A 22118-nucleotide genomic window follows, 5' to 3' on the forward strand; every position below is an offset into this window, starting at 1 on the left:
AACATACTATTGCAAACATACTTCATATATTTATACTATAATACTACAGCCATTATTCTCTTCTTGCAGAACTTCATCTTGTTTCTCCATTTTCTCCTACCCTTCCATTTTCACTATTTTCCGGCTGTTTTGTACTTCTTATCTTATACTTTTTATTCTCTGAATTCTGCATCCCGTTTTCTCCCTCCATGTTGCATACTGTGCCCATGCAAGTAATAAATACACTTTTCAGCTACTGCTTTTCACTTACCTCCTCCTTTAGTCTTCATCATCTTTAAGCATATAGCCCTTCATCTTCACCCCCCTAAATCTGCTGACACCTACACCTATACTCAGCCAGGGATTTTTTTTCTTAACTTATGTCACAAAAATATTCTTTCAGTAGGAAAAGCTAATTTTTGTAATGCTCCTACAAGGAACTTCTGGGTTTTGTTTTTTTTTTTTTTTTTTTTGGGTTTTGTTTTGAAAGCAGTCTTAGAGGCAGTGTGGGATGGGCAAAAGACAGACATACCAATCAATGGAACAGAAGAGCAAGCCCAGAAGCAGACCCAGGAAACTTAAGAACTCAATATATTTTCACAGAAGTATCAGAAATCATTGGGAGGGACAGGTTATTCAATAAGTAATGGTGACAACAGTTGATGTTTGGAAAAATCTATCATATTAGATCATTATCTCATATAGTGCATCAAAATTGCTTTTGGATTTAAAAGTGAAAAATAAAACTTCACCAGAGGAACAAAATTTAAGCTGAAGGAGAGGATTTTTCTATGATTTGAGGCTATGTAAGAAATCAAAAAGATTGGTTAGTAGATTTCACCATAAAAATAAACATACTAACATCATCAAAATTCATAAAGATTTAAAAAATGATAAACTAGGATCAATACTGCTCCAATATGATAAAGAATTATTATCCTTGCTATGTAAAAATTTTCTATAAACAAATAAGAAAAAAGGCTAAAACTCCAGAGGAAAAATACAAAAAAAATAAACACATGCAAGTCATCAAGGGGAAATACAATGAATAACACCAAATTATTAAATTATTTTCAACATCACTGGTAGTTAAAGAAATGCAAAATAAATTTCTTTTTTTTTTTCAAAAATTTGCAAAGACTTTTTAAATAACACTTCATTCTAGAAGGAAAGCCATAAAATGGACACTTGATGCAAAGCATAAATTTGCTTCTGGAAAGCAATTTAGTCACAGCTATCAAAAATCTTAAAATATGGATACATTCTAATCCAATACTTTTACTTTAAGGAATCAATCTCAAGGATAGACACAATTACAATTAAGTACAAGAATGTTCACTATAGCATTATTTATCAAAGCATTAAGAGAAAAAAGGAATGAAATAAAACATTTTACCTAATAGTAATAATAGTTATGGTATCTATTTTTTATTGAATATTACACAGCTATTGACTAGCACTGGGAAAAATTAATAAAGGGAAATTTTTATGTTACAATGACTATAAAGAGCAGAAAATAAAAGTTGAGTAATGGTATATAATATTGTTAGGTTAAGGAAGGGCATATTTTTTGCATTGATAAATTATGGGCAGGTTTACTTTTAATATTTTTCTTATTTCCTAAGATACTATTTAAAAACAATAGCTACATCTGTGTCTCTTTTTCTGTTTTGCATATAGGGTTATCATTACCATCTTTCTAAATTCCATATATATGCTTTAGTATACTGTATTGGTCTTTATCTTTCTGGCCTACTTCACTCTGCATAATGGGCTCCAGTTTCATCCATCTCATTAGAACTGATTCAAATGAATTCTTGTTAATGGCTGAGTAACATTCCATGGTGTATATGTACCACAGCTTCCTTATCCATTCATCTGCTGATGGGCATCTAGGTTGCTTCCATGTTACTTTATTCTGATATTTAACAGAATTTTAAGGAATAAAGCAAAAAAGGACAGTTAACCACAATCAGTTTCCAAATAATAAATATGTTCTAAAAATCTATTGTAGGTCAGTTGTTCACAACTTGCAACAAACAAAATTAATACTAACTAAATTTCTAGGTCATCCAACTGAGTAGCCTGCTTAACCCACAATGTAGTTGAAGAAGACTTAATCATTCTTATGGGAAAATGTGTCCCCAGTTCTAACAGAATAGTCTAAGGAAAGCCTGGCTCTGTCATCACTATATGACTTCCCTGTAGACTCAACCGTGTAGACAAGTGGGTACAGCTAACAGTCCTATTCTGAGAGTGTTCTAGATAAAGAATAAAATGGGTTAGAAAGACAGGAAAGTCTGCTGTTGACTCATTCCTGTTCTCTTCCAGTCTTTATTTTGACTAGGAATAGATACTTATCTTGAGGGATTTGAGTAACTCATCATCCTGGGATAGAGGAACAGGACCCTTCCAATACAGGAATGGCTTCATTAGTATCAACTTGCAGCAACAGAGTTATTACTGAAATCTTCAGAGTATTTTCTTTGCTTGTCCATTCTTAAAATGGAGCATTGTCCTATACAAAATAATTTGCTTGAAACAGACCTGAAGAGAGGGATGTAAGCAGACTTTAACGCACATATTCTTAAGGTTTTCAAATCCATGATGTTATCTTCTACATACCTCCGATACTAAGACTTCAATGAGATGCACTTTTTGTAGCATTTGAAAATAAATAAGAGTATACTGAGTTTAAAGATTCCATTCCCCAATTTTCGTATCTATTTTTGCCTACTTCACCTTGTTGCAACAGATACTTCAGAATATACTTGCTAGGCATTTTATATTTAGATCTTTAAAAATACCCATTTGAACAGAAAAATCAGAAAAGTAACAAACATAAGAAAATTATGATGATCTATCAATTCCACATTTCAGATAATTTATTTAAGTTCTATAGTTATTTTTATTTTTAAATGGATTATAACATTTCTATACGTTTTGGAACTTTTCCCACTCAATAATATACCATAAATACCTTTCCAATATTTTAATTTCAAAAAACATACTTCTGTAACAACATAATATTCTAAACTTATAGGATAAATTTATTCAAATCTTTGGGTTGTCGTCCGTTTTTTACTCATAAACATATTTATAATTAAGTCTTTTTGAGATTAGACACTTTAAGTGGAAGTTAAACTTTCGGGTAAGTTACAGTTTGGTGCAGTACAAGGCTATTTAATGTGGGAGTATGGTTTGCTAACCATTATATTTTAATCATGGTCACGAACTAGCTTTTTGCTTATTGTTCACTTCGTTTTCAGTTTTTCCACCTTTTTTGCTGTTGCTGTTGTTAGCACTATCTCTTCTCTAGTCCCAGGAAAAACTGGGTATTTCTTACTCTCATTTTAACTTTCACATAAGAGTTTGTTTATGAGAATACCTTTGTGTAGATTTTATGCAGAATGTGGAACAACTTTGTGAATTCACTGTGTTTAAAGGGAAATCTAGAGACGGGGTGGACACTAGTTGGGAAAATGAACTTTTTCATATATATATATCTTGCTCGTATGTTGAACTATCACTCAAGTATACTTAACTTCATCCAACAAGGCTTGCCAACTTCCAAATTCTGGCACCTCTGAAATTCCTGGTAGCCATTCTGGAGCTGCTACTATGTACAGCATAATATGAATGTGTCATATGAAGTACAGCTAACTTTCTTCTAACATGCATTCCCCAACCCCAAATACACTCTCCTTCCCAGTCTTAAAAAGGGACTTACTGGTAAGAACAAAGGAAATGTAACCACTAAAACTGTGATGAGAACCTAACACTTTCTGACGTGGGACTTACAGAAAGTCCTGAGTTTCTGTGCTAAGCCTGTGGGAAGGCAGGATGGGAGCTTTGACAAGGGAAAGAGGCACACAAGTCAAGTGTGTTTAGTCTCTAAGACTCCAGATAAGTTCAGAACAAAGGAGTTGAAGTTTGTCTTAATAAAATATTTTACAGCATATGGATAGGAAAAAAAAGTAATGTAAAAAAAAATCTAATTTGAATGATTAAAAAACGCAGAATTCATCAGATTATCTTATAGAGACCAGTATGACTTAATTCTCCCCGGATGTCATGAAAGATCATTAGTAACAGAAACCAAATTTATTGTCCAAAGTGATAACATATCAAAGAAATACATATCAAATCTGTTGCATTAAGTAGTTTTTAACATCTTTATTGCATTTACAATGTGTTTGGAACATTATAAGGATTTACAGTAGAAGCCAAATATCCCAGCCCTTAAAAATCAAATAAGACTGAATGAACCATACATAAATATCTTTGAACACAAGCACTGGAAACATACATATGATTATAATTTTACAGGCTTATACAGGTAACTGCTATATGTAACAGAACAAGTGAGAAGGGTAAGACAAAGTGGATAAAAGTCACTAGGGGTGTGAAATAACTGTAGCTGGGTGGTACTGAATAAAAAGACAATATTGAAAATATGATTTGATTTGTAAAGGCTAAAATGTCCTGCAAAAACATAGCTACTTCCTAAGCACAATTGTGAGGTAGAATTCTCCCCACCCCGTTTTCTGGTTTCTTGACCACCGTTTGGGGGATTTTCAGTCCAGATGCTTCTTTTTCACGCTGCTGTACCTGGGACTAACTAGTACGACATGTTCTTTAACACCCCTTCCACCCCTATTGACAGAATGAATCTTCTCTGTTATCAGTCTTATTCTGTCTACTGAAAACAGGTGGCAAAAGTTAGTGATATAACAAACCAACGCTGTTTTTTCTAGCGAATATTATCACCATGCTTGGCTAAGTACTTTAATCATTCAAGGAGTTACACTAAAATTTCAGGGATAGGTCCCATCTGGGGAGCTGTTTTGGGCAGACAGACATTTGTGTCCTTCAACACTGTCAACTGTGAAGAATACCATTTCTATTCCAAATCCACTTCTAATACTTCAGATTATGGGTCATAAAAATAGTTTACAGTTTTCCACACATTCAAAATATAGTGAAAATCCAGGGCACAGCACAACCACATTGAAAAAAAGATACGGACGTTTCTTTCAGAACTGCCCTGACTCAGAAACTCTAATCCTAGGTGTTCACCCAAGAGAAATGAAAGCCTATGTCCACATAAGACTTATGTTAAGAATAACCATAGCAGCTTCACTTACAATCGCCAGTACTGGAAACAGACCAGGTATTTATAAATAGGAAAATGAATAAATAAACTGTAATACAGTCATACAATGGAATACTACTCAGCAATAAAAAAGGAATTAACTATTAATACACACAACCACGTGGATAAGTCTCCAAAACATGGCAAGTGAAGAAGCCTTCAAGAAAGATACGTGCTGTGTGGCTCTATTTACACAAAGATCTAGAACACAAGATCTAAGGTAGAACAAAGAGTGGCTGCCTGTGGAGGAGGATGTGGGTGAGTAGAGGACTGACTGGAAATGGCAATTTTTTTATAGTATTTTATATTTTGACAGCACTGTATGCATTTACCAAAACTCAGCAGATACACACTTAAGACTTAGGCATTCATTGTATGCTAATTTTAAATAAAAGTAAAATTGTAAGCGAATACTGAATTCTAGCTAATGACTGAAGTATTCAGTAGGAAGTGTGTAGATTTCTGCAACTTAAAATGCATCAGAAACAATCTGAATTGGTGAACTGATGGATGGACAGACATGTGACAAAGCACAGTTAATGCTAACTAGCATCTGGGTGGTGAGTACACTATAAAATTTTAACTTTTTTATATGTTTGAAAATTTTTATAATAAAATGTTAGGGAAAAAATTCAGGGCACAATGCATACAAAATAATGCTGCTGAGAATTTCATTACTGATTTCATAATCAGAAATTCTTCCCAACAGTGTCTACTTAGAAACTTAAGAGCTTGTGCAAGGATATTCCTGTGTGAGTTAAGCAATCAGTTCTCGGATCTATGCTGACTTAAAATTGTCAAGGTGATTTTTCATCTCCTCACACTTTAATGAAAATAATACATGCATTGATGGTTATTCTGAGCAAATTTGTTGGTTGTATAGACTAGCAGAGTTAAGACGAAAAAACATTCTAAAGGGAAAAATCAAGCACATTTTTACTGATTTTTAAAACTAAAAAAGAACCAGAGTTAATTATAACAGAAAAGATGTGTAGACCCAAAACACCATGTAAGGCTTGATCATAGTGAACAGGTCCCCGCTAGTCAATGGAAGGACATGAGTCATCCTCCTGTCTTTCCAGGAATGACACATTTGGAGACACCATGTAGAGATGGCATCTGACTTGTAAATACTTCTAAGGGGACACTGTGAGGATCACTAAGAATGGCTTCAGATTTCTACAGCCTTTTGTCAGAAATATTTAGTATTCCACAAGCCTGACTTAAGATTCATAAAAATGCTACTCTAATATTGAAAGCTGGTAACTATTTTTAGTTATGGTGACTCAGTGGTAAAGAATCCGCCTGCCAATGCAGGAGAAATAGGAGTCGTGGGTTTGATCCCTGGTCGGGAAGATTCCCTGGGAAAGGAAATGGTAACCCATTCCAGTCTTCTTGCCTGGGAAATTCCATGGACAGAGGAGCCTGGCAGCCTACAGTCCAAAGGGTCACAAAGAGTTGGACATGACTTCATGACTGAGTACACAGCACAAGAATTTCTGTATAATTACATATGGTATTATGTGTGTTGCCTCCTAAAAATTTTCTAACAAAAATAATCTTGATTCCTTTATAATTTTACTTACTGCTTTCACAGTATATAGTTGTAGTTCTGGCTTTTCCTGTGATCTCTAAGTTCTTCATGTTCTAGTACAGGCTCTGCTTTTTCCTGAAGCACACGGACTAGTTTTGTCATGTTTTCAAGTTTGCTTTAAAATATTACAGTCACGTTACTCAGCATCATATCTATAAGCCTTTTTCAGTATTAAACATTCCCATGTATTTATGCTATTTCATGAAGCACCATAGTTCTATCAGCCTGTTATAGGACCAGCCTTTCTCTCTTATTATCACTGCCCAAGCTTACCAGGATTGCCCTTCTCTAACCATAACAGCACCAGTGGTGGTCAGATTCACGCTCTTGTTTCTATAGGTTGGTGCTGACTCATTAAGATCATCAGTATGACTTTTACTTACTTTCTTACTTTTCAGTGGAATTGTATCATGTCCTGCTAACCTCAAAGTAGATGATACTCCTCCCTTGCCCTCCATCTGGCTGGTCTATCATCCTGCCGCAAGAGAGTCAATCTGTCAGGTTTAGAAGTCCTGTTATTTACTGCAGAGCTCACTGTCCCCACCCTCAGCATTTTCAGTATATCGAGTGGACGGGAAATGGGAGTCTTGGGAGGTGAGCAGACAAGGTTCCCTTTTCCCCAAGATCCCATGCTTGCCATCTGGGACAAGAGCATGATTAAAGAATGCTCCCCATTCTACTCTGGAAAGATAATAATAATCATCCTTCCATTTTGAATAACATTTTATTTTTCAACAGATTTTTAACGTAATTATACTTCATTCTTAAAATTACTTGATATGATTTCTGTTTTACAGGTTCAGAGAAGTTTAATGATTTTTCACCCAGGTGAGTAAATGCCAAAGCCGGATTCTTAAGTATTCAAACTCCACCTCTTTTCATTATATTCACTAGAGATCTTATTTTAGCCTTAGTTTACAACCTTTCCTGTACTATTCTTGTCATTATTTTTCGTGGCTAAATCTAGATTTTCTGCAGCACACACCTAAGTCAACTAATGTCAGGTGTTAAACCCGCACTTCCTGTTCCCTCATCAAGGGGACTGTTGCCCCTCTATACCAGGAGCGAAATTTTCCACACCCAACTGGAGCTCTTTCTTTTTTCAACTGAAAGTTAACTCTAGCTTAGTTTTGCTAATTAGGTTAACTGGTCAGCTATATTCTAGTCCACCTTCTTAACCCTAGATAATTTTTCCTTTTGAGGTTTAAACAAATATATCCCAAACATATATCTCTTGTCACTGATATTTACCAATGTTAATTTCCTATAGCATTTTCAATAGACTCAAGATGGGGACGATTTTAACAACTACAGTCATGTTCAGTTTTTAGTAACCACAGTATTTTACCATGGTCCTGTTGGGGTAGGAAAAGTACATAGTAATTTCCAATCTTTCTGGCAAGGAACTTAAAATGTAGTAGAGAATTATGAAGTCTTTCTTCAAACAAAGCCAGTAGAGACAGGTTCAACTTAACTCACAATCACGCCATTTGTCACAATGGGTTTATGTATGATTTACTCAGCACTATCGGAAAAGTAACTGCCATGTTCACATTAAGGAGCATGCACTAACAATAATACTCTAAATAGCACACCCCACACATCATCTGATAGTGAAACACGTTAATACTAGGTAATGCTTCGGAGCACTGGCCAATTTAAAGACCTATAACATGAGAGAGGTATCCAATCCTCTACACAGCAAGGAAGCCTAGAGCTGCCGACATCTTAGCTGGCAGACTGAGTAATTTTATCACCAACGAGTTACCATGGTAGAATAAGGTGACCAACAATGAAGTCTGGGAATACAGTCAATTTTATTTGAAAGGAAGTTATCATCTTCACATCACAATGCTGATGGGTTAGACATGTGTGAATACATGTCTAAACTGTCCTTGGATACTTAGCTTACACAGGAGCAAATTTATGACATGAAGACAAAAGAAAAACTCAAAGCAAAACAAAAAATTAAGCTAGCCTAATTAACATTCAGTAACTCCCTGAGATGAGTTAACATAATGTGGAAGTTGTAGCATGCGTGCTAAGTCGTTTCAGTCGTGTCTACCTCTTTGCGACCTATGGACTGTAGCCCACCAGGCTCCTTTGTCCATGGGATTCTCCAGGCAAAAATACTGGAGTGGGTTGCCATGCCCTCCTCCAGGCGATCTTCCTGGCCCAGGGATCAAACCCATTGTCTCCTGTGGTTCTTGTATAGCAGGCAGATTCTTTATTGCTGAGCCATTGGGGAAGTCCAAGTTGTAGCCTATATTGTACCAAGTAAAAATGATGGTTCTTTCTCTATTTGCAGGCCAATGTTAATTCATGATTTACAAAGAACTTGTCTTTTCAAACAGACTGAAGTCACTTCCTTCACAGGTATTCTAGTGAACTATGATCCCATGAAGAAAAATCACATTAGGGCATTGTTGGTTTTCATTCATAACTATGTCTACGGTTATCTGGATACACATACAGAAAGCAGGAGCAAAGTTACAAATGAAAAGCAACAATATTTACTATGTGTTAAAAGCATAATCATCTTCACTTGAAATACTCAAACCACAAATATTTCCAGATGTGCCTTAATTCACTCTTGCTATAGGCAGGACAGATTAAGGCACATAAAATTAACTCATTTGACAGTAGGTAGGGGAGTTGACGGTAGAATTAAGGGAGTCTCTTTACTTAGAATCCAGTTCCTTTCTGGCAAAGTCTTAATAAAAAATAAAAAAATTATGTGAAATTCAGTATGAGAAATAGATATTGGGTACAACTAACTACCTCAATTACCTAAGTATCTAAAACTATCAAATGACTTCCTGATGAGCAGATTCACTCAGTCAATTCTAACTTTAGGAAATCTGTTTAAAACATACTTCGGACTACAATACAAGAGGAATTAATACTAACCCTTACAACAGATAGACAGGGGAACTGCGCAACTATTGTTGTTCAGTTGCTACGTCATGTCCGATTCTTTGTGACCCCCCAGACTGCAGCATGCCAGGCTTCCCCGTCCTTCATCATCTCCCAGAGTTTGCTCAAACTCATGTCCATTGAGTTAGTGATGCCATCCAACCATCTAATCCTCTGTCACGTTCTCCTCCTGCCCTCCATCTTTCCCAGCATCAGGGTCTTTTCCAGAGTAACTATTATGCCATGAGCAAAATGCGCAAAATGCTGGGAATGGGAGAAGTCAGGCCCACAAGTTTCCTTCCCTCAAAAGAGCTCATAGTGTAGTAGGTAGACATAAACAACTATAGCATGTGGTTAGCACCGTCAAGAAGACTGAATGAAGAATCACAAACATTCATACTTATAGAAGTTAAACCCTAAAAGACTAAGGGTTAACAAATAAAGAAAAAGCCTTTCTGGATGATCTCCGAAGCAGTGGCAGCATAAAAGGGAGCAGCTGAATGTAGCCCCCAGATTTTCTGGTATGTCCATTAAAAGAGACTATATCTCAAACCAAAATTACTCTGAGAAAGGTGAAAAAAATATGGTAAATAACTTCACCCAAGTTGAAAATGTCAAGTAGGCAGCTGAAAGTACAGGTTGAGAATTTCGGACCAGATACATAACACAGGACACCGGGATAAAATAAGATACCCTAAGGATAGGATATATACAGAATCATTCTGAAGACAGAATCTGAGAGAGCACATTTTAGTAGATGCATCTTAAATAACAGTTATGTGACTAGACTGAGTTACAACAGAAGATGACATCGTCAAGGGAGGAAACACTGCAGGAGAGGTTGCTCCATGGTAGAAACGCTGCAGAAGCAGAGAAGGAGAGGAACGCAAACTGGGGGAAAAAAAAAATCACTCAGTTCAGTAACTGGAGCCCACTGCAAACCACTGCACTGCAGGGCTCTGAAAGCCAGACTGCAAGGCGCTGAGGATGCAGGGCAATGGACATGGGTTTCTCCAAGAAGTCTGGCAGTGAAGAAGGCTGGAAAAACCAGCAGGCTCAGAAGGAGCTTTTTCCACTGGAAGATACATGGACATTTCAGTAGACAATGGAAAGAAAAGAGCATACTTTGCATAATTTTGTATTGATCACAGACTATAAACTTGGTTTTAATCTTTCTCAAAAACATTTTCTGAAACAAAAATGAATACAAAATTATATGTATTTTACCATTTAAACTTAATATAAACTTAAAAGCATTAACATTTTATAAATTTAATTTCTAAAAGATGTGTACAATTTTTATTATACTACACCAGAATCTTGCTTCTAGTCTATCAGGAGAAATTAAATGTTATTAACAATTGCTATTTTAGTTCCTGAAAGATTACTCTAATATAGAAGATGACATTTAAGTAACTATGTATGCCTTTCCCTCCTCTCCCAAAGACAAAATATTTTCAGTACAGTAATTTAGATAACATTTTTCAAGTTGAAGAAGAGAAAAATGAGAGTGTTCACTAAGATCTAAACTTTTCTTCACAATATTTTTGATAAAACATGCTTATTTATTATATATACATGCTTACATATGAATTTCCTGGCTAAAATACATGCAACCAACATGAGAAAACAAATATTAAACCATCCTCACAAGCCTAAGAATGCCCTTTTAATTAAGGCACTCATGTTTGGAAATAGGATATAACCACCAAATTAAATAAGGTGTTTAAAAGAAGCCTTTTATTAAGCACAAACAACTTTTAATACATTATCAATACAAATAGGAAAATGTATTTTAATGAATATGATATATCAAAAATCTGAAGGTTTTTCTTCATACTGACACAATAAAAATAATCAAATTTGAAGGAGAATTACAAAGCAAAATTTTGAGGACACCACTGTCTACTAATAACAGTTGAGCTACAGTCTAAATTTACTACGTCACCTGGGGAGGAAGGGCAACCATTTTTTATAGAGAGAATTTCTACACTCATATTAGCACCATTCAAAGCTTATTATCAGTTGTTCATCTACAAACTGACAGGTCAGGTAAAGCTTTAAAGCAAGTTTTCAGTGCAATGTTTACAGTTCCTTCTTTTGAGATACTTGGAGTCTATGATCTCAAAGCATGTTAAACAATTCTGCCTTGGTAATTGCAAGGTGTTAACATGTGGAGAGAAATGTGTAATGGAAAGAAATGAGGCTTATCCTGGCTGTGAAATGCATCTTAACGTATTGTAGCTAATGCTGGAGTATGCTGACGACATGCGGGATTATGAACAGCAGGTCTCTGGGAAGAAGGCAGCTATTAGCTCTCTGTAGTCATCATTTCTGGATGTCTCAGCTGCTGCCTTTTGAGACTAACTAGTTTCATCCTGTCTCTGATGTGTTCTGCAGTAGAAGCCATGTCACTTGGGCTCCCAAAATATTGTTCAGTTCTAAAAATCAAAACAGAAAAAGCCCAATCAGATTAATACAAACCCATTGACTGTGCAGTGAATGCAAAAGGAAGCAAAAATTACCATAAAAATTACCTACGTGGTATGCCGTTAGTTCATTTGCAGACCATACTGTTATCTTTGAGTAGCAATTCGGTAGGAGAAACATTTTTTAAAATAGCATAAAATCTTTTTTTAAAATGGCATAAAACATTTTTTAAAATTGAAAAAATATATTAATGGTATAAATATCCTATCACGTATACTTATGATAATCTCAATAAACCAAACAATGCAACAAACAGTGCAACAGTAGCAAGGTTCTGCTTCCAGCTTGGGAGCTACCGCATACACAAATATAAAATCTGTATGAGCGCTTCATGCTAAGGACTATGGTCATCAGATGTCTAACATAGCTGGCAAGTAAAATATCCATTTAATGTTAAGCCATCATTTGGGACATTAATAGGTAAAATCATTTAATTTTATCCTATTTGCAAAGATACAGCATTCAGAGTCATAGAATCTTTTAGAGCTCAAAGAGTTCCTGGAAATAATCTGGTTTAGCTCTTTGTCTTTTCAGATCAGAAAACTAAGACCCAGAGAAACAGATGACTGGACTACAATCACACAGTGGGAAAAACAGAATCAACGTGGGTCTTCAAGCAGGAAATTCAGAGAGACCACCTGACTTCTTTTATTGTTCTAGGAGAACGGTACAAAAGATAAATGTGACTAAGCTCACTGTCAAATTTTACACAGTATAAACAAATTACCATATAAAAGGGAATGGAATAAAAATTGCAAATATTAAAGTTGTGAAATTTGAATATATAGCACTAAGTGACTCTTCCATTTTAAAAACGAAAGTGACACATGAACTATTTGTAGAACATGGGAGAAGCAGCCCATGCAAAAGTACCAGGGGGAGACGCTCCTGGGAGGACTTGAGTAGAATGGGGCTGACTTTGTGACAACTGGCTGTGAATCACAGAACTGAGGTTTTGGGGGAGGGACATGCGGGAACGGACCAACCAGAAGCACCCTCCTAACACTGTTACCAGCCGGATCTACAAACTTTTAGATTTTATTCTCTTTTATACACTGGAGATATACATGACTTTAAAGGCTACTTCTGATTATTCAAGTTTAGGTATGACTAGAGATTATCTTGGAGAAGGAAATGGCAACCCACTCCAGTATTCTTGCCTGGAAAATCCCATGGACGGAGGAGTCTGGTAGACTACAGTCCATGGGGTCACAAAGAGTTGGAAATGACAGCGATTATCTAGGTACAGACTATGAAAAACGTTGTATCTTCTCAGTATCAATTCCAAATAATCCTTTGAAGCTCATGACATATTAGCGGTGGCACTTATCATGTGTGAGATAATCGTTTTAAGTAGTTTATATACATGTAGCTCATTTAACTCCCTCACTCAACCCGAGGAAGTATGGAAAATATATTCCTATTTTTAGATGAGGGCACTGAGGCATAGAAAAGGTTAAGTGGCTTGCCCAAGATGTCACAGCTAGTAAGTGGTGGGGCTGAGATTTAAACCCAAGGAATCTGGTTCCAGAGTCCACAATCAAACCTACTCACTATATTACAGTGTTGATGTTTTTGTTTAGTTGCTCAGGCGTGTCCGACTCTTTGTGACCCCATGGACTAGCCCACCAGGCTCCTCTGTCCATGGGATTTCCCAGGCAAGAATACTGAAGTGGGTTGCCACTTCCTTCTCCAGGGGATCTTCCCGACCCAGGGACTGAACCCACGTCTCCTGCACTGGCAGGCGGATTCTTTACCACTGAACTACCAGGAAAGCCCTGTATTACAATGTAAGGATACTTATATTCAATGGTTTGGTTTCTCTATTGTTTGAATTACATATCTTCTGAATTACCACCAAATTGTTTTCATTGAGAAGATCTAGCTCCCTGGGGATAAAGCTACTATGATTCATTTACTGGACCATTTATTTCCAAGAGGTTAACTCTTATTTTTATTATCAACTATTTGAAATGGAAAGGAATGTGGAAATCAAGACCCCATCATTTTACAAAAGAAGAAATTAGGACTACATAGCACAGTGAAAAAGAGAATGGATTTAGTGCCAGACAGACCTGAAACTATGTTCTAATTTCACTTAGAAGCTGTGATATCCTGACAACTTACTTAATCTTTCTGAGCTTTGGTTTCTTCATCTGTAAAGCACAATAATCATATCAGCCTAGCACTGTTTGGTCAAAAGCCTAAAGGTGAAATGTTTAGCTTTGCGCTGGGTATATAATGTATATATTTTGAGCTTACTAAACAGTCCCCTCCCCATCCATTCCCTGAATGAAGTTCAAAGTCACCAGACTCCTTGTGATCACAGTCAAGGCTAGAACCCAGTATGTCAACCTAGTCAATGATCTTTCTTCTACAACAAGCTATCGAGGGCAATACATTTGATAGCAGCAAGTACCAACTGCTACCACTGTTAAAAACCCAGTGGGGATTTCTTTTCATTTTAAACTAATTTATTACAGATACTGAAGATGTGAACCGAAGCTAATTTACTAGGACTTTTTAGAAACATATTTTCTTCTCTTGCTATTACTTTAAGACCTTACTGATAAAAACACAAATTAAAGAACGTGCAGCATACCCATCAGGATAAACTACAGGAACAGTCAGTCTATCTAAAAGTGATTTCCCAACTGCTTCAACTTCATCAAACTGCTCCTCATCATTAATAGCTTCAGGCTCTTCTGGACAGTCTTGTAAAATCTGCAACAAATAAAAGTGGAACATCAATCAAGAGACACAGAAAGGAAACCAAGTTCATTAAAATTTAGTAGATTGAAGGTGTTTCTGTTCTGTTCCTAGAATCTTCATGTGTGTTATAGAAGGCTGATTACTGACAAAGCTGACTCAAAAAATTAAAATCAAACACATAACCCACACTAATAATATTGTAATTGGAATAAGAAGAGTTCTATAGTGATTTCCAAAAAAAAATACTAGACTATTATTTGGAATTAAACTGAAACTGTGCTTAAGAAGTAGTATTCTTTCATACATCAAGTAACTATTTATTGAATACTTACTTTATGTTTATGTAGTGGCTTGGGATATGAATGAGAAACAGATTTTGACCTCAATGAACTTACAAACTTCACAAATGAAAAAATATATATAAATACATAACAACATATACTCAGAGTACAAACGCATAACAATGTGATTCCCTAGCTAGAAACTTTACAGTTATTTTAAAAACAGATCTGCTGACTTTAGTTGCATGATATAAACTAAAAAACAAAATATAAACAGATATGGTTTTAATTCAAATTTGGAATTTCTACAGTCCTTAATATTATTTTTTTCCTTAATAATCACTATTTAAATTTAAATGGTACAAAAGAGAGGAAAGAAAAAATTGCTGTGATTTGTAATAGTTAAAGCTGTAAGTATAGACCCACATAGCAGCCACTAGGTACATATGGTTAGTGAGCTCTTGAAGTGTGTCTAGTTTCAAATGCAGATATGCTATCAGTCTAAGATACACTTCAGATTTAAAACAATAATACTAATTTTAAAAATTTACCTACAAGAAAAAATCTGCAAAATTTAAGGCAGAATAAAAATAATTTATTTTTGCAACTTTGCATACTTTTATGAATCCAATTATGTTTATTTTGGCATTACTCATAAAGGATATTTTCATATTATAAAATTCCAGACTTAATTTAAATATTTTCCTAATCACTATAATTTGCTATGCAGTTTGCTTATAGTTGTGGCTTGCTGGTTTGAAATAGAACCCACCCAAGAGAAAGATAACAACTAATAACAAAAGGTTTTACATAGGTTGACATAATAAAATAACCTTGAGCAGAGTTTATTGTAAGCATGATAAAGGCCACGTACCAGAAAAAACAGGAATATTAATATTCTATGTAAAAATTTTCAACCATATTCATTCTTGGGCTTCCCTGGTGACTTAGATGGTAAACAGTCCGCCTGCAATGTGGGAGACCCAGGTTCAATCCCTGGGTTGGGAAGACTCCCTAGAGAAAGGATTGGCTACCCACTCTGGTATTCTTGCCTGGATAATTCCATGGACAGAGGAGCCTGGCAGGCTACAGTCCATGGGGTCACAAAGACTTGGACACAACTGAACAACTAATATATATTCATTCTTACATAACTTCTTAAAGAGATCTAGATTTTTAAATGTCTTTGCAGATACATTTTAAGAGTAGCATCCTAAAAAATTATCAGTGGTGTTAAGAGCTCGGGCCAGTGGTCACACTGGGATGAGCAGCAGAAGCAGTGTGATTAAAAGAGGATGGGGAACAACCTCTGGGGTGCTGATAACGTTCTGTTATTTGAATAGTGAGCTGATTACACAGGCATACTCACTCTGAAAATTCAGTGAGTAGAACATCTGAGCTGCACATTTTTCTATGTTAGTAGTATATTTCAATAAAAAGTTTTCACTAAAACAATCAATAGATAAATAAGTCAAGCCATTTGGATACTTTCATTCATCATCAGTCGGCCCATCTTACACTAAAAAAAGACCTGTAGAGTTCAGTAACCGGCTCAGTAAGAGTTAATGTGGACATTTCCCAACAGATGTATTGCATAACACAGACAGAAACTCCTTAATTCCTAAGGCTCCTGGCAGTATCTCTTCTGTTCTATAGACCAAGGCTATCTTAGGTTTCTCATATCTTAACCTGCATTGAATATACCCTACATATAAACTTTCATCAAAACAAAGTTAACTACTTAGTAAGGCTCCTCTTTGGAATGGAAATATAAGACTTGGATGCTATAAATTTTCACTGTGTAGTTGAGAAAAAGGTTCTATTGAAAATTTGTCCCAATAAAACACCGCATATTGACTTTTAGTTTCTGGGATTAATGAATTCATTAAATAATAAAATCTAGAATGATTCTTTAAAGATAACACATGAAAAAAAAAGGTTTTATTTTTATCCTTGTAATTTTAGCTGGAGAGTCTCAAACATTATAAAAATCACAAAGTAACCTTTTAAAAAATTTATGACAATTAGTATTTGGGAAAGCACAGTTTCCTTTCTTGGCATAATGAAACAGTGGGAGTCATGACACCTGAAAGAACACAGTACATTCTGGACATCAGGTCTGGTGAGGAGAGACATGCTGCTGAGCAAAGACTACTGGACGGTTTCAATTCTTCTAACCAGAGTACTCCAACCCTGGTATGGCTTACCAAGAATCTGATTTGAGCCTTCTAAGAAAATACGTTATACCTAAACAAACTCTAAACAATGGAATTCATATAAATTTTTAAAGAACAGACTAATCAGAAAATTACAAGGTAAACACATTTTAAACATACATAGCACACACGACTGAAACTACATTTTTAAAAAAGCGAACCTTTTCAGCATTTGAGTGAAAGGCAATAGCCATTTCCAGCCTATGCACCCTCTCTTCAGAGGCGATTGTAAACTGTTTCCACACTCTGTTCAGTCGAGGAAGTGTATCCCCAGATGATCGAGAGGTGCAGCGCAAAGACTGGCACAGCACAACTGTGGCCTGCAGCAACTGTCTTCCGTAGTCATAAGTGCTCTAAAGAAGAAAAGCAAACACACAGTTATAACAACAGAATTCTAAAAAAAAGGGACAGGAAAGTGAACGGGAGGACTGTAGCTGCAATTAAGTAACACTACTAGAAATCAATAATGAATGATTCCACTGGCATTTACTACTACAAGTTGTCTGCATGCATAAATAATTAAGGGGAAGCAATACTTCCAGTTAATTTTTATTAAGTTTATTTCTTGTTAGGCTTTCCTCTCTTACTCTGCTTTCCTCTCAGTCTGTTCAATTTCACCAGCCCAAAAAAGAAAAAAAAAAATCAATTAAAAAAATCTGTTCACCCATTAATCAAAACAAATGGGCGGAAAGGGGCACTTTATATTCTACATGGGGAACCACACAGTTAATAACATGAACTCAGTAATTAGGCAAAATAAATTAAGATACTATTCACATGAAAAAAAATCCATGGTGTTATAACGCTGACACTGGTGAGATGCAGAAACTAGGGTTTCTAATTTACTGATATTAACTTATACTTCATAGTAACTTTTACAAATGAATGACTACTGCCTTAACATTACCATAATGTATTAATGTATCATAAATCAGAGGGAGCTACAGAACCTGTATTCAGGAAACCTTAAACCCTCTCAAATGTATACAGGCTAGTTTTCATTCATCAGCTGACATTTTCTTAGTTTTATATTTCTGGATTAATATAACTAACCTTCTTGGACTTGGAGGGCTAAGTTACATTACAATCATGTAGAAAACTATTCTAACACTGAGCTTGTAGAAAAGGAAGATAACCAGTTCTGCACCTGTGCAACATCAACAAATTTTCTATGCTTCTCCAGCAGAACTTTCGTTTCCTGAGCATCATCCCCCAATCTGGTGTGTGTCTTAAGAAGAGCATCCAGAAGTTCACTGAGCCATTCTACTGCCTGAATGAAAATAAGTCACAGTCAACCTGGAGTCATAACTTTTTACCTTGAATAGCAAAACACTGCATTAAAAAAAAAAAGATTACTATCATGTGATTAATTAACCCATTTGTTATAACCGTAATAGCTTATTTCAATCAGTGCCAAACTACATGAGTTAATCTCTCCTCTTCCTCAAAATCTTTAAAATCTAAAGACAAGACCTATTAAAGAGAAGTACTTATTTAAAATTAACATCACATGATTTATACTAATAAAAAACCATGCATTTATGTAATATAAATCTTACTGGAATCACATTACAGACTTAATGTTACAACTTAAAAATCCTAATTTTCTTCCATGTTAAGTTGTAACTATGTTTTTTGATATTTACTACACAAAACAGCAAACTGTTTATCTAGCTACAAAACCCTCTTGTGGGTTAAACAACACCAGCCTTCATCCTGGGATGTAACTGACAAGCAAATCACAATAATAAATAATTCCAATATCTAGCTCAATAGAGCATTTCATTGAGAAGTAAGTCAAATGAGACCAGTAAGATTACTGGAAATATAAAACTTTATTACTTCAACAGGATAAATGAGAATCTAATTTAATGAATTTACTTAGGACCATGAAAAGAACACTTCTGTTTACAGTTAGGTGAAATCAATTTTCTAAGTAAAGACAAGTACATAATATGCTTGATTGATCTTTACCTGGGCAGCATCTTCTTCACATTTAAACAACTGTACCATCTGAAGCATCTTTAATCTTCGCACATCTACCATGTCTTCACATCTAATAAATCCAAACATAAATTTAGGAAAACATTTCAGTTTTGTGGATAACTAGTATAACACCACCATCTGCACACATATTTTACAGTATATTAAAATACTTAGTCTTACACTATAGAGACTGTAACTATTTTGTATTGGTTTGCAAGAATTTTAAGGATATCTGTATCTCTGTTCCATTAAAACCTCAAAATACCTGAAAGATACTAAATCACAAAACCCTCTTGAGTATTGTATGGATTGTGCAAAATACTGAAGCAAAGCATAAACACAGTAGTGCACTAAAGCCTAAAGAAATATTAACTGTCAATTAGTATTAAACAAACTGCAAAGACAAAAACATAAAGTTTCTAAAATACTAGTTTGGAGAATGATGCTCCAAGAAAATAAAAAAAAATTAAAGCTTTTCATTATATTATATTACCAGAGTAATATCTAATTTTGAATTAAAAAAAAAAACCTCCCATCTATGCTCCTAAGAAAGAAAAAAAATTCTCTGGACAGAAAAAAACACAATTCAGAGTATTTTTAGATTTTAATGTGGTCTCCCTGGATAACATACAGATTAAAATTTTAAGCTGACTTGATCAATGAAGCTCTGATCCATTCCCTTCATTTCCATGCGATTCCGTGTACTTCAGATGGGAAGGAGAGAATCTCACGGCAGTACTGAATACCACTAACAGGCCACCCAGGAGGCACTGGGCTCCACTAGAGTTGATATTCTCAAGGGAGCTTGATGACAATAGCTAAGTCATTGTCACAGGCTTTTTTTTTTTTCCCAAGAATGCCCTCAACACAATCTATAACATATTTTTAAAGGGCAATTTGGTTAAATAATCTTACAAGGGACTGAAGAGAAGTGACTATATGTATTTTTAAAATCTGAAGCTAAAAGACAAGGTAAGACACGTCAATGATGAAGACATGTCTGAAATATGAAAGTATCATATTCAACATATATTTTCAGGTACTGAACAGTGTGCTTGAAAATATAAGACATGGTTTCTACTTATTAAGATGGTCCCATTTGGGAAGATGGACTTTTAAAAAAATAATGTGATAAATACTACTGTGGAGCTATATGAGAATAGGGAGGAATAAGTAAAAACTTGCCTAAGAAATCTAAAAAAACTCCCAAAGATAAGTACCCCAGAGTGTTGAATAATAAGTAGGAATACACTACGCAGAAAATGAGGGGAGAAGTATTCTAAGTACTCTGGATGCTTGAAACCGCATGATGCATTCAGCAAAGTGAAATAAGTGTGTGGTTTTGTAGGAAAGTTAAAGGAGGTAAGATTATACAGGACTGGATTATCAAGGGTCTCCTACACTATTCCAAGGAGACTGAACTTCATCTGAGGAAACAGGAAGTCACCGAGAAGCTAGGTAATTGTATGCACGCTTTACAAAGACAGTGCTCATGCACAACAGACTGTAGAGAAGCAAGGAAGGAAGCAGGTATGAGCTAAGATCATGAAAATTCAGAGACAGCAAAACTTGGGCATTTGATGAGGCTGTAAGAGACGAGAAAGAGTAATGATTTTGATAAAGCCTTTGGATAAATCACAAGTTGGGTAGCTGATGGTGTTTTTAACTGGGACAGGAAACTAAAGGAGAAGAGCCAGTTTTGGAGGAAAATGATTCCAATCCATACAAGTGACTTTTAAGTACCGTATGGGCACCCAGGAGGAGATGTTCAGTAGATAAGAGGAATTACAGGTCCAAAGTACAGGGGAGGGATCTGGGTCAGAGCCATAACTACTCAATCACGGTCAAACTGAAGAAAGTCGTTAAAGTAGTGAGACTATCCAGGGAGAAAACAATGAGTGAGAAGAGGATTTGGCCTCAGAACAAACCCTGAAAGCAGTGAAATTAGCTAGAGGACAAGAAATCAGTGCGGAAAACCAAAAGAAACAGAGTGCCCAGGAGAACCATAAAGGTGTTTTTAAAGTAAATAAAGTTGTCAGGGGGTTTCAAAAAGAAAAAAAAAAAAAAAATGTCAGCTGTCCCTAATGCTGTTCAGAGTGGTCAAGCAATGTCAGAACCAAAAGTATTCCCTGGATTTTCAGCAAGATGAAGGGTTTATTTACATGTCACTGATGACATCAGTAAGAGCAAGTTCAGTGAAATGGTGAGGAGAGAGGTCAGACAAAGAAGAGCTGAAAAGTAAACTGGAGACAGTGAGGAAGTATGAATGCAGATTAGATCTTCAATGACAGCTGTCAAGAAGGAGAGCTCAAGGGAGAGAAAGAAAGGTTTGAAGAGGAGGTGGTAATTTCACACAAAGATGAGCACCAGAAAGGACAGAAACGATACGGACCTAACTAAGCAGAGGTATTAAGAAGCGGTGGCCAGAATACACAGAAGAACTATACAAAAAAGATCTTTATGACCCAGATAAAGACAATGGTGTGATCACTCACCTAGAGCCAGGCATCCTGGAGTGTGAAGTCAAATGGGTCTTAGCAAGCATCACTATGAACAAAGCTAGCAGAAGTGATGGAATTCCAGCTGAACTATTCCAAATCCTAAAAGATGATGCTACAAAATTGCTGCACTCAATATGCCAGCAAATTTGGAAAACTCAGCAGTGGCCACAGGATTGGAAGAGGTCAGTTTTCATTCAAATCCCAAAGAAGGGCAATGCCAAAGAATGTTCAAACTACCACACAATTGCACTCATTTCACATGCGAGCAAGGTCATGCTCAAAGCCCTC

The 22118-nt window shown here is 35.7% G+C and overlaps 1 protein-coding gene across 6 annotated transcripts in view; it reads right to left on the reverse strand.

Annotated features, from left to right (window-relative positions):
* Nucleotides 1–4140: 4140 nt before the first annotated feature.
* SESTD1 (SEC14 and spectrin domain containing 1) overlaps nt 4141–22118 on the reverse strand; it is a 136125-nt gene continuing 118147 nt past the window's right edge. For all 6 annotated transcript variants that reach the window (XM_043487737.1, XM_043487736.1, XM_043487739.1 and 3 more), the window contains 5 exons: nt 19318–19399; nt 18491–18613; nt 17505–17696; nt 14737–14858; nt 4141–12085 (listed from right to left, as the gene is read on the reverse strand). In XM_043487737.1, the coding sequence (XP_043343672.1) occupies nt 11956–12085; nt 14737–14858; nt 17505–17696; nt 18491–18613; nt 19318–19399 (649 nt within the window). In that variant the 3' untranslated portion in view covers nt 4141–11955. The remainder of the gene's footprint in view (nt 12086–14736; nt 14859–17504; nt 17697–18490; nt 18614–19317; nt 19400–22118) is intronic.

This window comes from Cervus canadensis, chromosome 15 (assembly GCF_019320065.1).
Source record: "Cervus canadensis isolate Bull #8, Minnesota chromosome 15, ASM1932006v1, whole genome shotgun sequence".
NCBI classification, from domain to species: Eukaryota; Metazoa; Chordata; class Mammalia; order Artiodactyla; family Cervidae; genus Cervus; species Cervus canadensis.